The sequence below is a fragment of the Poeciliopsis prolifica genome, unplaced genomic scaffold (genome assembly GCF_027474105.1).
Source record: "Poeciliopsis prolifica strain line A6 unplaced genomic scaffold, Auburn_PproV2 SCAFFOLD066, whole genome shotgun sequence".
In the NCBI taxonomy this organism is placed as follows: domain Eukaryota; kingdom Metazoa; phylum Chordata; class Actinopteri; order Cyprinodontiformes; family Poeciliidae; genus Poeciliopsis; species Poeciliopsis prolifica.
Window position 1 is genome coordinate 214876 of NW_026562441.1, and position 17267 is coordinate 232142.

Consider the following 17267-nt stretch of genomic DNA (forward strand, 5'->3'; position numbering starts at 1 on the left):
CATTACAATGTGGTCTTACATTGACTTCCTGCATTCAGGGTCCTAACATGGCTAATAAGTAATAAAAATAGCTAGAAGCTTATTGCAGGGAAAAGGCTGATGCTTGTGCAGCAAAGCAGAGCCCTAACCTGAGAGCAAAAGATCATGCAGGCTAATATTATTGCACTGTCTCTGAGTCGCCCTGCGACAGACTGAATAGAATAGAATTCAACTTTATTGTCATTGTACTGTCACATGTACAAAGCAACGAAATGTAGTTTGCATCTATCCAGAAGTGCTATACAGGATATGAATATTTATAAACAGGTGTACAAAGATATAAACAGAGAATATTGACGTGCTATAAATGTTTTATACAAATATAAATATGACAGCTATGTACATATAATACAGATTACCAGGATTATACAGAATATACAGGAATATGAAAAATGGATTGTGTATATATATATTAGTTGTCTTATAATACAGGATAAATAATGGAAAATTATATTTACAGATTATATAAAGACTGTATACAGATCGTGTATGTGAGGGGACCAGTCTGGGGATGGGGGGTACAGTCCTTATAGTTTGTGTCAGGAGGCGTTCAGGAGCTTGACAGCTGTGGGGACGAAGCTGTTCCGGTGCCTGGTGGTTCTGGTCCGTAGGCGTCTGTATCGCCTCCCAGAGGGCAGGAGAGAAGAGTGTGTGTGCAGGGTGAGTGAAGTCCTTGGTGATTTTCCAGGCCCTTTTTAGACACCGCTTTCTGTAGATGTCATTGATGGCAGGGCGATGCCCCGGCGATGTGCTGGGCAGTTTTCACCACCCTCTGCAGCCTTCCTGTCGGAGACAGAGCAGCTCCCGTACCAAACTGTGATGCAGATGGTGAGGATGGTCTCAATGGTGCAGCGGTAAAAGTTGGTGAGGATATCTGAGGACAGTTCTTCCTCAAGGTCCTCATGAAGAAGAGGCGCTGGTGCGCCTTCTTGATGAATTTGGAGCAGTTGGTCGTCCAGATCAGGTCCTCGGAGATGTGGACTCCCAGGAACTTAAAGCTGTTCACACACTCCACCGCTATTCCCTTGATGTGGATGGGTGGGTGCAGGTCAGCGTTCCTCCTGAAGTCCACGATGAGCTCCTGGGTCTTCTCGTTGTTCAGCTGCAGGTAGTTCTTGTCGCACCACTCAGCCAGACGGTCCACCTCCTCCCTGTAGGCGGCCTCATCGTTGTCTGTGATGAGGCCGATCACCGTGATGTCATCTGCAAACTTGATGATGGCATTAGAGCCATGGACAGGTCTGCAATCGTGGGTGAAGAGAGAGTAGAGGAAGGGACTCATCACACAGCCTTGTGGCACTCCGGTGTTTATGATGATGGTGGATGAGAAGTGATTGTCCAGCCGGACGTGTTGGGTCGACTGGTCAGGAAGTCGAGCAACCAGTTGCACATGAGTGAACTGATGCCGAGGTCTGTGAGTTTGGCAATGAGTGTTGATGGAATGACAGTGTTAAATGCTGAACTAAAGTCTAAGAACAGCATTCTGGCATAAGTGTTCTTGTTGTCCAGGTGAGAAAGGACAGAGTGCAGGGTGACCCCAGAACCTCCTGACCCCATTAGGGTCAAGGTTGTTAGTAAATGGTTAGATGTCACTGGTCTTTTTTGGATACTAATTTCAATTTAAAATTTCTAATAAATACAGCGATGGTGGGCGATCCAAACTTACAGGGTTTAAATGTTCATTTTCTTTTTTAATGTTCATTAGAAAACAAGCTGCTCTACGCATTAAATGTTTTCATCTTAGAATTATGTATAAGAACAGGACTAAAGCAAACTGCTGTTTAAACTTTTTTTGTCGTGGAGCCACTTGGTTTAATTATCGCCATCTTGTTTTCTCGCCTGGAGATCCATAGTGTAGCAGTCCCTCAGACCAAAGAAAAACACGGAGAGCCTCGACGGATGCAGTATGTTTCACTTTTACTTGGTTCAAACCAGTTTTGAGTCACCGTGAAAACTAAAGAAAAAACCCATAAAACATGAATATATTACATAAACCAAATAAAGCTCCAAAAGAGCAACTCGCTCCGCCGTCCGAGGGCTGCAAAGTCCACAGCGGTAAAGGCTTTCGTGCTATGCTACTGAAAATATGAGCACCTGTTCAAGCACAAAATGAAGATGCTCCTTTCTTCCTCCTGTCCATGGGCATTTCGGCCCAAAGTGCTGACTGACAGGAGACTCACACCAACTCAACAAATATCTGAACTACAGTGCCCCTACTGGGTACTATGGGTAACAATCCCCAACCAGAACATGGGCATTTACATATAGTATGTTTTGATTGATTTGTTGATCCCTTCCAGTCAGAAAGTCTAAAGTTTAAGTTAATTACAAATTTATAAATTTGTAATTTTAGTTTTTGGATCTCTTGAAAAGTCTTGAAGTGATTAAAATGAAGGACTCTTTCTTTTACTTACATTTAAAAGTTTTTGTTTTGTGTTTTTGTGCAGATCTGCCACAGTGCTGGGTATGTAAAGAGGAGGAGGATCTAAATAAATTCAGCATCCAGGAGAGGAAGTCCACTTCAGATAAAGAGGAACCAGAACCTCTACAGATAAAACAGGAGCAAGGAACCAGAACCTCTGCAGATAAAACAGGAGCAAGAGGAACCAGAACCTCTGCAGATAAAACAGGAGCAAGAGGATCCAGAACATCAAGAGTTGAAAGAGGAAGAGAAGCAACTCTGCATCAGTCAGGATGAAGAGCATCTGGTGCTGAACTGGAGACTGATGACATTTTGATGAATCCTCTTAATGTGCAAAATCTACAATGAAACAGAACCACAGAGGAACCAACTCAGCTCTCATGGCTCTGCTGAGGATGAGAACCAGGATCAGGAAGGAAGCAATTCTGAAGATCCAGGAGAACAGAAAGACGAAGAACAAAAACACAACAAAAGATGCCAGAAAGGTAAAACTGATTGTTCAAACCAAAAAAGGCTCTTGAAAAATCACAGAGTCCAAAAGTTATATTCTTGTAAAGTTTATGATAAAACCTTCTCTCTAATCGGTTGCTTGATCACACAAGAAGTCTTTCACATTTTCAACATGTGGAAAAAGTTTCAGTGAAAAGAATAGTTTGATTTATCACATGAAGATTCTCACAGGTGAAAAGGATTTCTCTGGTGAAAACCTGCTTGTATTAAATCAGCAACATAACATCATGACATAGAAGAGAGATAGTCATAAAATTAGTCAACAGCTGTATGACATCCTGACTTGGCGGTTAACCAGTCAGACCATCATCAAGGAACAGGAGGCAGGTTTCATAGTGGACTGCAGTCAATTACACTGTGAAACCATGACAATGCATTTATATCAATCCATCATCAATAAATCTATTTATTGACTTTCTCTTGTATCTTGTCACAGATGCTGAGCTGACAGCACCTCTTAATGCGCATTTGTACTCAATGCATGTCAGCTATTCTGACAGAATAACGGCTCAAATTTATGTTAAAGGTCAGTGTTAGCCCCGCCCACAGCCCCGCCCTCCACTTTGATTGGGGAATTATTTTATGGTGACACTGCAGGAACTGGAACCAGGCGATGATAATAATGAACAGAGCAATCAAAAGCATATTTAATAATTGTCTTGACTGGCTGCTAAGTTTCTATTTTAATAATGTAATGACATATTTAATAATTGTGTATTAAATAAACCCTTTAAATAATTATATCATTTTCACCTTTCATATTTAATCTTCCAAATTGTCCAATATTCATGTCAAATATTTTCAATAGGACCATTTTGCCATTATTTTCTGCATGTGTGCGATTAACAACAATCACCCACTGCTATCAGTTCTGCTGTGAATCACAGGAAAGTAAAGGCTGAGATTTATTTGTTCTTTTGAAAGTTTGTGTTGAGTGTGTGAATGGAGCAATGTCTGACTATATCAGTGGGTGAGATTAAAATACCATTAAGTGTTTCACGTCAGGCATTTTGTCATTCTTTAACGTGATATATATTCTGTAGCTACTTGGAGGAAGAAAACTTTTTCTAACTAGGCCTGTCACAATAACAGATTTTGCTGGGCGATATATTGTCTCAAAAATTATTGCGATAAATGAGAATATTGTTTGAAGACCTTTTTACATTGATTTAATGGAAATTACGTAGTAATACATGCAATTTCCTGCCAAAGATAGATACACTTTACTTTCAAAATAACAAAAATAAATAAAACAACCAAAACCAAAAATAAAATAGATTATTAGTCTCTATTAACAATAAATGTACTTGAATAAAAACTAAAACTATTTATATCCTTAGATTTAAATAGAGAAGAATCCGACTGCCTGATGCAATAGTTCAAACTACATAATTTTTTTTTTTATCCCGAACGACAATCTTAGAACGTTCTTCGTTCTGAGATTGTCCCTTGTGTGTTACGGTAGATCGTTGTGCCGCTCCGATCTAAATCAAGGATTTGCCCAGACTGGGAGCGTGACGCAGCCTGTTGAATGTGACCGGCAGCCAATCAGAAAGCGCGGATTCTCCTCGTGCTTTCTGAGGGAAAACACGGAGGGAATCCCGAACAGCTGACACGATGCAACCCGAAGTCCAGTAAACATCGGAAACAACATGAATGTTTATTCAACAGTTCGTGTAAAGTAAATATAAATAACTAGGGGAGTTGGAGCGAAATTTCTACCAGAAAACCCGGTAACTTTTCAGCTGTTCTTCGTTAACGTGACATAAATAGGTTCTAATGATTTTTATTCAGTCAGACTGACACTGGCTAAATGCATTGCAGGTAGATTGTAGTAAGGAATTGATTAATGCCTGATTTCAAAGTTAGTGAACTGGACTTGTTATTTTGTGTCCATTGTTGGACACAACACGGTTTCAACCGAACCGTTATAGCGAGGATTTCTGTCGCTAATGTGTCTCTCAGGTTTGGACAATCCGTGACATCAGATCGTGAAGCGCAAGCTGAGCATTACACTAAGGAAATAAGGAAGGGAGGGTCAGTGGAGAGCACCGGAGTTTAGCCTTTTTTCATTCAGTGTCATCAACAGGAAGAGAAAAAGGCAGGAAGAAACGATATAAACAATAATTGAAATGAGGTCGATAGTTTTAACTTATTGTTCGATTAATTGACTTATCGTTTATCGGGACAGGCCTATTTCTAACTAGTCAGGAAGCCTCTGGATTAAGCTATCGCCATCTTGTTTGCTGACCTGGAGATCCAGAAAATCATATTTTGACTCGCATCTAGTTCTATTCTGGTCAGAAGAACCTCATTGGTTGAAATAATGTCATTTTTGTAAGGCTATAATTATAGAATAACCCAAGAAAATCCTGTTTTGATACAGTGAGGTTAAAGTGAAGAATTTCTTGTTTGATTGATATTGTTTGTTTTTTTCCTTTTGTCCAGATCTCTCACAATGCAGTGAAGAGGAGGAGATTCTCAATGAAACAGAACCACAGAGGAACCAACTCATCTCTCATGGCTCTGAAATAACTGAGAACCAGGACCAGGAAGGAAGCAATTCTGAAAATCCAGGAAAAAAGAGAAAGGAAAAACAGAAACAAAACAAGAGATATGATAAAACCAAACAGCAGAAAGACAGAACTGACAATGAAAAACAAAAAAAAGCAAAAGAAAGCTCAGCAAGGGCAAAAATTATATTCTTGTAAAATTTGTGATAAAACCTTTTCTCTAAACGGTAACTTGATGAGCCACATGAGAACTCACACAGGAGTAAAACCTTTCACTTGTTCAACCTGTGGAAAAAGTTACAGACAAAAGGACGGTTTAATGTATCACATGAGAACACACACAGGTCAGAAACCTTTCTCTTGTGGAACCTGTGGAAAAATTTTCTTCATAAAAGGTTCTTTAAATGCTCATATGAAAATTCACACAGGTGAGAAGCCTTTCACCTGTGGGACTTGTGGAAAGAGTTATCGTTACAGACGGAGTTTATATAATCACATGAGAATTCACACAGGTGAGAAGCCTTTCTCATGGAACCTGTGGAAAAAGCTTCTGTCAAAAAAATCAATTAATGTTCACATGACAATTCACACAGGTGAGAAGCCTTTCTCCTGTGGAACCTGTGGAAAGTGTTTCAGTTACAGAAGGACTTTATATAATCACATGAGAATTCACACAGGTGAGAAGCCTTTCTCCTGTGGAACTTGTGGAAAGTGTTACAGTTACAAAGGGACTTTATATAATCACATGAGAATTCACACAGGTGAGAAGCCTTTCACCTGTGGGACTTGTGGAAAGTGTTACAGTTACAAAGCGACTTTATGTAATCACATGAGAATTCACACAGGTGAGAAGCCTTTCTCATGTGGATCCTGTGGAAAAAGTTTCTCTTGCAAAGGTCATTTAAATGTTCACATGAGAATTCACACAGGTGACAAGCCTTTCTCCTGTGGAACTTGTGGAAAGTGTTTCAATTACAAAGCGACTTTATGTAATCACATGAGAATTCACACAGGTGAGAAGCCTTTCTCATGTGGAACCTGTGGAAAAAGTTTCTCTTGCAAAGGTCATTTAAATGTTCACATTAGAATTCACACAGGTGAGAAGCCTTTCTCATGTGTGAACTGTGGAAAAAGTTTCTCTGAAAAAACGTAAATTAAATTTCTATATGAAAATTCACTCAGGTGAGAAGCCTTTACTTTGTGGGACCTGTGGAAAACTTTTCACCACTAAAGGCAGTTTAAATGTTCATATGAGAATTCACACAGGTGAAACAACTTTCTCATGTGGGACCTGTGGAAAAAGTTTCAGAATAAAAAAACAATTACTTCAACACATAAAGATTCATATGAGTGCTAAACAGTGACATGTGGTGAGGTTCATAGCTGGTGAGGCAATGCCTCATGACGTATAAATTTAGACACCATGCATGTTATTGTTTACAAAGAGAAATTTTGTGCATTCATGCAACGCTGGAGGGCAAAAAGACCATTCTTTTACATGTCATTCCTGGCTGTGTTAACTCATTGAAACTTAGAAATGTAGGTATTATGGGTTGTTGTTATGTGCTGTACAATGTTTTAAGATGTTGTTCAATGTTCCCCTTTTTAACGTTAAGCCCCTACCCCTTCAACTGTCTCTGTACGGCCCTGTTCATATGTAAGGCAACGCGTATTGTTTTTACATCCTAGCTTGGTAATCCCCAGAGTGCTAATGTTGTTAGCATCTAACTTAGTGCTGAGTCCTGGACATATAATGTGTTTATTCAGTGGGACCTTCATGCTAACAATTATAATCTATCCAGCCGTTCAGTCTTTTCCTGACCCCCATCTGAATTTCTTGCAGCATCCAGGTCACATGAATGAAGCATGTGACCTGGATGCTGCAGGTCACATGCAGCATCCAGGTCAACTCTGTGATGTTTGTTTGAAAGGAAAAAAACTCAAATATTATTGAGATCTGTTCAGATTTTGATTTGGAGCTAACAGCAGAGAGATTTTCCTTTTTACCAAATATTTGTTTCACAGAAGTCATTGTTAAAATGTGTTTGTATGTACATGCTCTACATTATCAAAATATTTCTCACCCATTGTAATGATCAGACTCAGGTGATCCAATCCCTTTTCATGGTACAGGTGCATAAAGTGAAGCACCCAGGCAGACCAGAACCAGATTAGTTGTAAAAGATGTTTAGGTTCTGCAACAGGAAACCAGGATTATTACAGTACGTTGGTATTTTTATACAGCTGCAAAGTGACTTGATTCTTAGCAGGGATCAGATTCAGTGAAACACTTTTTGCTCCTTTGGGAGGCATCACAATGTTTCCTCTCTTATTTTAAATTTCTAACATATTTTCTCTATATGTTTTTAAGTGAGTGATTAATAACATCTTGTTCAGGTACATGTATGATGATACAAGCAAAAATAATGACTTTGTGGTTTTAATTAAAGTTATGTGTCTTCTTCCATCTCGTCTCTAGAGTGACTTTGTATTTTCACTTCTTTCCATGGAAACATGAATCTTTTTTCACAAGACTCAGTTATTAATATTTTCAAGTAAAAATATATTCACCATATTCCTTTAAAACAGTGATTCTCAAAACATTTTTCAGTGATGTACCCCCTTAAAAATATATTTTTAGTCAAGTACCCCTGACACGGGCAAAACATTTTTGGAAGAAAAAAAAACAGTGCTGTAAAATCACTGTCTGATTAATTAAAGCCAAACACCTTATATCAGTGAACCTGACAAATACATCCATATTGCAAACATTGCATCGAGAAACAGAAACATAGTGAGCACCAGGAAGGCGTAAAACCAGTCAAAACTGAAATATGCAAAACACTGCTAATTATATTGGTCTCTGTAATGGTACAAAATTAAATATATACATAAATAACTAAAAAGTGTTCACAGAAATAAATCTATAACTTAATTATAAATAAATTATATTTTGTTTACAAAATAAATTAACTTTATAAATAAAGATTTGCTGACAAAAAAAACAATAAACATTACCTCTTTTAGGATATAAAAAAGAAGATTGCACTTTAATCACTTTGCATTGAACATTTGATTCGGTTTGAACAGTAAGTAACGGTGTCAATAGACAGTTTTTGATGTATCCGCTGATTTTTTTGTCCAGCATAGTTTCAACAGCAGCGGGGAGCAGCAGGTCTTCCGCTATGGTGAACGATTTATTGGCTTTAGCAACGAGCAAAGACACCGCGTGTCTTTAGTCGTTGCTTTGGCTGATGCAGTGGAGGCTTTTCGCATCGTGGCTTTGAATGACTTGAACTCAGAAAGTTTTCTCCTGAAGAACTCCGGTGTCTTACCAACATGGCGTCCATGTTTTGTGGTGAGATGCCGCTGGAGGTGTGCCGCCGGCTGCATGCTAGCCGGCTGCATGCTAGCCGGCTGCATGCTAGCCGGCTGCATGCTAACCGGCTGCATGCTAGCCGGCTGCATGCTAGCCGGTTGCATGCTAGCCGGCTGCATGCTAGCCGGCTGCATGCTAGCGTTGGCTAATTTCGTGGACGTAAATCCCATTAAAACATACTTTTCATGTACGTTCTGTACTTCTTCGGCTCTGGTTTTGTCTTCTTTTTCACTTTATCTGAACTTTCAGCAGCATTGCTGCTACGCTTTAGCCAGTCTCCATAGTTACAGTGTAGTCATGGTAACAGTGCACCAGGTCCATTTATTTTAAAGGATATTGAAACTAAATGCTGAATATAACATTCAGTGCATGAACACACCTTTATATTTTATCAAACTTCTTACAAAATAATTTTTCTCAAGACTTATTATGTGGAGCCGACTGATTTTTTTAAAGATATTTTGAAAAGATTCACGTAACCCCTGCAGTACCTCCACGTACCCCAAGGGGTACGCGTACCCCCATTTGAGAACCACTGCTCTAATATATATGTAGTCATTTAGTGTAAAACTTTAAAACTGAATCATAACCTACAATCTGATATAACATTAGATTGTTTTACAAACTAAAAAGATCATACTCATAATATTTCATTCGATGTTCCAATATGGATCTTTTGTAAGAATAAATTTCTTTTGATAACGGACTCACATTTCTAAAGTTTTTTCCATTAGTCAGAATGATGTAATGTTCTAAAAATAAATGCTCTTCTTCAATTATCTGCAGAAAATGCTCATAAACAGAAATGAAAGGCTTGGAAACCTCCATGTGTTTGTGTAATTAATTTAATACTGTGTTTCACTGAAATATATGAACCTTTTATTAATGCTGTAAAATATTTAATTTAGTTGTATGTTCAGAGGAAACTCAAAGCGGAACTAAAAATCCTTTACAGTTTCTTCCGTGCAGTCAACGTGAAACACAGGAACCATCTCAGAGCGGACGAGGGAGCATTAGCTGTTCCTTTGTTAGTCGACGGTTTGAAAACAGGTTTGGTGTTTTCAGTGAAAATGTCTTCAGTTCAGCCTCAGAGAGTTTATCAAGCAGCAGGAAACTCCTGCTGAAGAAACATTCACAGAGTGGAAAGAAATCAACGTTAAGATGGAGGAAGAGATGGACGATCAGCGCAGACTGATGGATTTTACCCGGATACCCAAGATCATCTTGCACCGGATAGGTACGAAACAGCTTCACGGTTTACTGATTAATCAGGTTAAAGAGAGTTTTTACAGATAAATAATCGTTGTGTTCGGATACCTATTTAAAGAATCCGCTCAAATTAAGTAAAAATAGAAAATCCCTGGAGAAATGTAACCGGGGCCTGCTAAAGTGTGGCCCCAGTTTGGACCCAGCGCTCTGATGCTAACAATTAGCATCAATACTAAGCTAAACTGAATTATAGTCAATAACCTGTGGAAAGTCACAAGCATGTTGACTAACATGGACTTCCTCCATTCAGTTTGTTAAAATTAGTGTATAATCTAAAATGAGCCAAAATGCTAATGTTAGCCTAAATGCTGCTAGTAGCATGTGGGGGCATCATTACAATGTGGTCTTACATTGACTTCCTGCATTCAGGGTCCTAAACATGGCTAATAAGTAATAAAAATAGCTAGAAGCTTATTGCAGGGAAAAGTCTGATGCTTGTGCAGCAAAGCAGAGCCCTAACCTGAGAGGAAAAGATCATGCAGGCTAATATTATTGCACTGTCTCTGAGTCGCCCTGCGACAGACTGAATAGAATAGAATTCAACTTTATTGTCATTGTACTGTCACATGTACAAAGCAACGAAATGTAGTTTGCATCTATCCAGAAGTGCTATACAGGATATGAATATTTATAAACAGGTGTACAAAGATATAAACAGAGAATATTGGCGTGCTATAAATGTTTTATACAAATATAAATATGACAGCTTTGTACATATAATACAGAATATACAGGAATATGAAAAATGGATTGTATATATATATATTAGTTGTCTTATAATACAGGATAAATAATGGAAAATTAGATTTACAGATTATATAAAGACTGTATACAGATCGTGTATGTGAGGGGACCAGTCTGGGGATGGGGGGGTACAGTCCTTATAGTTTGTGTCAGGAGGCGTTCAGGAGCGTGACAGCTGTGGGGACGAAGCTGTTCCGGTGCCTGGTGGTTCTGGTCCGTAGGCGTCTGTATCGCCTCCCAGAGGGCAGGAGAGAGAAGAGTGTGTGTGCAGGGTGAGTGAAGTCCTTGGTGATTTTCCAGGCCCTTTTCAGACACCGCTTCCTGTAGATGTCAGTGATGGCAGGGAGCGATGCACCGGCGATGTGCTGGGCAGTTTTCACCACCCTCTGCAGAGCCTTCCGGTCGGAGACAGAGCAGCTCCCGTACCAAACTGTGATGCAGATGGTGAGGATGTTCTCAATGGTGCAGCGGTAAAAGTTGGTGAGGATATCTGAGGACAGTTCTTCCTCAAGGTCCTCATGAAGAAGAGGCGCTGGTGCGCCTTCTTGATGAATTTGGAGCAGTTGGTCGTCCAGATCAGGTCCTCGGAGATGTGGACTCCCAGGAACTTAAAGCTGTTCACACACTCCACCGCTATTCCCTTGATGTGGATGGGTGGGTGCAGGTCAGCGTTCCTCCTGAAGTCCACGATGAGCTCCTGGTCTTCTCGGTGTTCAGCTGCAGGTAGTTCTTGTCGCACCACTCAGCCAGACGGTCCACCTCCTCCCTGTAGGCGGCCTCATCGTTGTCTGTGATGATGCCAATCACCGTGATGTCATCTGCAAACTTGATGATGGCATTAGAGCCATGGACAGGTCTGCAAATCGTGGGTGAAGAGAGAGTAGAGGAAGGGACTCATCACACAGCCTTGTGGCACTCCGGTGTTTATGATGATGGTGGATGAGAAGTGATTGTCCAGCCAGACGTGTTGGGGTCGACTGGTCAGGAAGTCAAGCAACCAGTTGCACATGAGTGAACTGATGCCGAGGTCTGTGAGTTTGGCAATGAGTGTTGATGGAATGACAGTGTTAAATGCTGAACTAAAGTCTAAGAACAGCATTCTGGCATAAGTGTTCTTGTTGTCCAGGTGAGAAAGGACAGAGTGCAGGGTGACCCCAGCACCTCCTGACCCCATTAGGGTCAATGTTGTTAGTAAATGGGTTAGATGGATGGATGTCCCTGGTCTTTTTGGATACTAATGTCAATTTAGAATTCCTAATATATACAGCGATGGTGGCGATCCCAACTTATAGGGTTTAAATGTTCATTTTCTTTTTTAATGTGCATTAGAAAACAAGCTGCTCTACGCATTAAATGTTTTCATCTTAGAATTATGTATAAGAACAGGACTAAAGCAAACTGCTGTTTAAACTTTTTTTGTCGTGGAGCCACTTGGTTTAATTATCGCCATCTTGTTTTCTCGCCTGGAGATCCATAGTGTAGCAGTCCCTCAGACCAAAGAAAAACACGGAGAGCCTCGACGGATGCAGTATGTTCACTTTTACTTGGTTCAAACCAGTTTTGAGTCACCGTGAAAACTAAAGAAAAAACACATAAAACATGAATATATTACATAAACCAAATAAAGCTCCAAAAGAGCAACTCGCTCCGCCGTCCGAGGGCTGCAAAGTCCACAGCGGTAAAGGCTGTCGTGCTATGCTACTGAAAATATGAGCACCTGTTCAAGCACAAAATGAAGATGCTCCTTTCTTCCTCCTGTCCATGGGCATTTCGGCCCAAAGTGCTGACTGACAGGAGACTCACACCAACTCAACAAATATCTGAACTACAGTGCCCCTACTGGGTACTATGGGTAACAATCCCCAACCAGAACATGGGCATTTACATATAGTATGTTTTGACTGATTTGTTGATCCCTTCCAGTCAGAAAGTCTAAAGTTTAAGTTAATTACAAATTTATAAATTTGTAATTTTAGACTTTGGATCTCTTGAAAAGTCTTGAAGTGATGAAAATGAAGGACTCATTCTTTTACTTACATTTAAAAGTTTTTGTTTTGTATTTTTGTCCAGATCTGCCACAGTGCTGGGTATGTAAAGAGGAGGAGGATCTAAATAAATTCAGCATCCAGGAGAGGAAGTCCACTTCAGATAAAGAGGAACCAGAACCTCTACAGATAAAACAGGAGCAAGAGGAACCAGAACCTCTGCAGATAAAACAGGAGCAAGAGGAACCAGAACCTCTGCAGATAAAACAGGAGCAAGAGGATCCAGAACCTCTGCAGATAAAACAGGAGCAAGAGGAAACCAGAACCTCTGCAGATAAAACAGGAGCAAGAGGAACCAGAACCTCTGCAGATGAAACAGGAACAAGAGGAACCAGAACATCAAGAGTTGAAAGAGGAAGAGAAGCAACTCTGCATCAGTCAGGATGAAGAGCATCTGGTGCTGAAACTGGAGACTGATGACATTTTGATGAATCCTCTTAATGTGCAAAGAATCTACAATGAAACAGAACCACAGAGGAACCAACTCATCTCTCATGGCTCTGCTGAGGATGAGAACCAGGATCAGGAAGGAAGCAATTCTGAAGATCCAGGAGAACAGAAAGACGAAAAACAAAAACACAACAAAAGATGCCAGAAAGGTAAAACTGATTGTTCAAACCAAAAAGGCTCTTGAAAATTCACAGAGTCCAAAAGTTATATTCTTGTAAAGTTTATGATAAAACCTTCTCTCTAAATGGTTGCTTGATCACACAAGAAGTCTTTCACATTTTCAACATGTGGAAAAAGTTTCAGTGAAAAGAATAATTTGATTTATCACATGAAGATTCTCACAGGTGAAAAGGATTTCTCTGGTGAAAACCTGCTTGTATTAAATCAGCAACATAACATCATGACATAGAAGAGAGATAGTCATAAAATTAGTCAACAGCTGTATGACATCCTGACTTGGCGGTTAACCAGTCAGACCATCATCAAGGAACAGGAGGCAGGTTTCATAGTGGACTGCAGTCAATTACACTGTGAAACCATGACAATGCATTTATATCAATCCATCATCAATAAATCTATTTATTGACTTTCTCTTGTATCTTGTCACAGATGCTGAACTGACAGCACCTCTTAATGCGCATTTGTACTCAATGCATGTCAGATATTCTGACAGAATAACGGCTCAAATTTATGTTAAAGGTCAGTGTTAGCCCCGCCCACAGCCCCGCCCTCCACTTTGATTGGGGAATTATTTTATGGTGACACTGCAGGAACTGGAACCAGGCGATGATAATAATGAACAGAGCAATCAAAAGCATATTTAATAATTGTCTTGACTGGCTAATAAGTTTCTATTTTAATAATGTAATGACATATTTAATAATTGTGTATTAAATAAACTCTTTATGTAATTATATCATTTTCACCTTTCATATTTGATCTTCCAAATTGTCCAATATTCATGTCAAATATTTTCAATAGGACCATTTTGCCATTATTTTCTGCATGTGTGCAATTAAGAACAATCACCCACTGTTATCAGTTCTGCTGTGAATCACAGGAAAGTAAAGGCTGAGATTTATTTGTTCTTTTGAAAGTTTGTGTTGAGTGTGTGAGTGGAGCAATGTCTGACTATATCAGTGGGTGAGATTAAAATACCATTAAGTGTTTCACGTCAGGCATTTTGTCATTCTTTAACGTGATATATATTCTGTAGCTACTTGGAGGAAGAAAACCTTTTCTAACATTAGTCAGGAAGCCTCTGGATTAAGTTATCGCCATCTTGTTTGCTCACCTGGAGATCCATAAAAAATCATATTTTGACTCGCATCTAGTTCTATTCTGGTCAGAAGAACCTCATTCGTTGAAATATTGTTCATTTTTGTAAGACTGTAATAATAGATTAACCCAAGAAAATCCTGTTTTGATACAGTGAGGTTAAAGTGAAGAATTTCTTGTTTGATTGATATTGTTTGTTTTTTATTTTTGTCCAGATCTCTCACAATGCAGTGAAGAGGAGGAGGTTCTCAATGAAACAGAAGCACAGAGGAAGCAACTCATCCCTCATGGCTCTGCAGAAACTGAGAACCAGGATCAGGAAGGAAGCAATTCTGAAAATCCAGGAAAAAAGAGAAAGAAAGAACAGAAACCAAAGGAGAGATATGAGAAAACCAAACAGCAGAAAGACAGAACTGACAATAAAAAACAAAAAAAGCCAAAGAAAGCTCAGCAAGGGCAAAAATTATGTTCTTGTGAAATTTGTGATAAAACCTTTTCTTCTAAAAGTACCTTGACAAAACACAGGAAAATTCACACAGGAGTAAAACCTTTCACTTGTTCAATCTGTGGGAAAAGTTACAGACAAAAGGATGGTTTAATGTATCACATGAGAATTCACACAGGTGAGAAGCCTTTCTCTTGTGGAACCTGTGGAAAAAGTTTCGCCAATAAAGGCCATTTAAGTGTTCATATGAGAATTCACACAAGTGAGAAGCCTTTCACCTGTGGGACTTGTGGAAAAAGTTTTTTCATGAAAGGTAATTTAAATGTTCATATGAGAACTCACACAGGTGAGAAGCCTTTCACCTGTGGGACTTGTGGAAAAAGTTTTTTCATGAAAGGTAATTTAAATGTTCATATGAGAACTCACACAGGTGAGAAGCCTTTCACCTGTGGGACTTGTGGAAAGAGTTACAGTGACAAAGGGACTATATATAATCACATGAGAATTCACACAGGCGAGAAGCCTTTCTCATGTGGAACCTGTGGAAAAGGTTTCTCTCACAAAGGTCATTTAAATGTTCACATGAGAATTCACACAGGTGAGAAGCCTTTCTCTTGTGGGTTTTGTGGAAAAAGTTTCCGTCAAAAAAATCAATTAAATGTTCACATGAGAAATCACACAGTTGAGGAGCCTTTTTCCTTTGGAACGAGTTCCAGTGAAAGAGAGACTTTAACAAAGCACATGAGAATTCACACAGGTGAGAAGCCTTTCTCCTGTGGAACTTGTGGAAGGAATTACCGTGAAAGAGGGACTTTAACTCAGCACATGAGAATTCACACAGGTGAGAAGCCTTTCTCATGTGGAACCTGTGGAAAAAGTTTCTCTAAAAGAAGTCATTTAAATGTTCACACGACAATTCACACAGGTGAGAAGCCTTTCTCCTGTGGAACTTGTGGAAAGAGTTACCGTGAAAGGGGGACTTTAACTCAGCACATAAAAATTCACACAGGTGAGAAGCCTTTCTCATGTGAAAGCTGTGGAAAAAGTTTCGCCAATAAAGGCCATTTAAGTGTTCATATGAGAATTCACACAGGTGAGAAGCCTTTCTCATGTGGGAGTTGTGGAAAAAGTTTCACCCATAAACACTCTTTAAATGTTCATATGAGCATTCACACAAGTGAGAAACTTTTCTCATGTGGGACCTGTGAAAAAAGTTTCACCAATAAAGGAAGTTTAAAAGTTCATATGAGAATTCACACAGGTGAGAAGCCTTTCTCATGTGGAACCTGTGGAAAAAGTTTATCTGGAAAATATAAATTAAATTGTCATATGAGAATTCACTCAGGTGAGAAGCCTTTACTTTGTGGGACTTGTGGAAAAAGTTTCGGCCATAAAGACACTTTAAATGTTCACATGAGAATTCACACAGGTGAGAAGCCTTTCTCATGTGGGACCTGTGGAAAAAGTTTCACCAATAAAGGAAGTTTAAATGTTCACATGAGAATTCACACAGGTGAAAAAACATTTTCATGTGGGACCTGTGGAAAACGTTTCACCACTAAATGCAGTTTCAATGTTCACATGAGAATTCACACAGGTGAGAAGCCTTTCTCATGTGGGACCTGTGGAAAAAGTTTCAGAATGAAAAAACAATTACTTAAACACATAAAGATTCATATGAGTGCTAAACAGTGACATGCGGTGAGGTTCATAGCTGGTGAGGCAATGCCTCGACGTATAAATTTAGACACCATGCATGTTATTGTTTACAAAGAGAAATTTTGTGCATTCATGCAACGCTGGAGGGCAAAAAGACCATTCTTTTACATGTCATTCCTGGCTGTGTTAACTCATTGAAACTTAGAAATGTAGGTATTATGGGTTGTTGTTATGTTGCTGTTTTAAGATGTTGTTCAATGTTCCCCTTTTTAACGTTAAGCCCCTACCCCTTCAACTGTCTCTGTACGGCCCTGTTCATATGTAAGGCAACGCGTATTGTTTTTACATCCTAGCTTGGTAATCCCCAGAGTGCTAATGTTGTTAGCATCTAACTTAGTGCTGAGTCCTGGACAGATAATGTGTTTATTCAGTGGGACCTTCATGCTAACAATTATAATCTATCCAGCCGTTCAGTCTTTTCCTGACCCCCATCTGAATTTCTTGCAGCATCCAG

At 39.4% G+C, this 17267-nt stretch overlaps 1 protein-coding gene and 1 pseudogene across 1 annotated transcript; both read left to right on the top strand.

Annotated features, from left to right (window-relative positions):
* Nucleotides 1-2815: 2815 nt before the first annotated feature.
* Nucleotides 2816-7951, top strand: LOC129351446 (gastrula zinc finger protein XlCGF26.1-like; annotated as a pseudogene).
* Nucleotides 7952-13187: 5236 nt separating this feature from the next.
* On the top strand, nt 13188-16807 carry LOC129351440 (gastrula zinc finger protein XlCGF58.1-like). The gene is made up of 2 exons (XM_055020297.1): nt 13188-13520; nt 14865-16807. Exons 1-2 carry the CDS (start codon nt 13232-13234, stop codon nt 16787-16789), a joined length of 2214 nt encoding a protein of 737 aa, XP_054876272.1. The 5' UTR covers nt 13188-13231; the 3' UTR covers nt 16790-16807.
* Nucleotides 16808-17267: the final 460 nt, after the last annotated feature.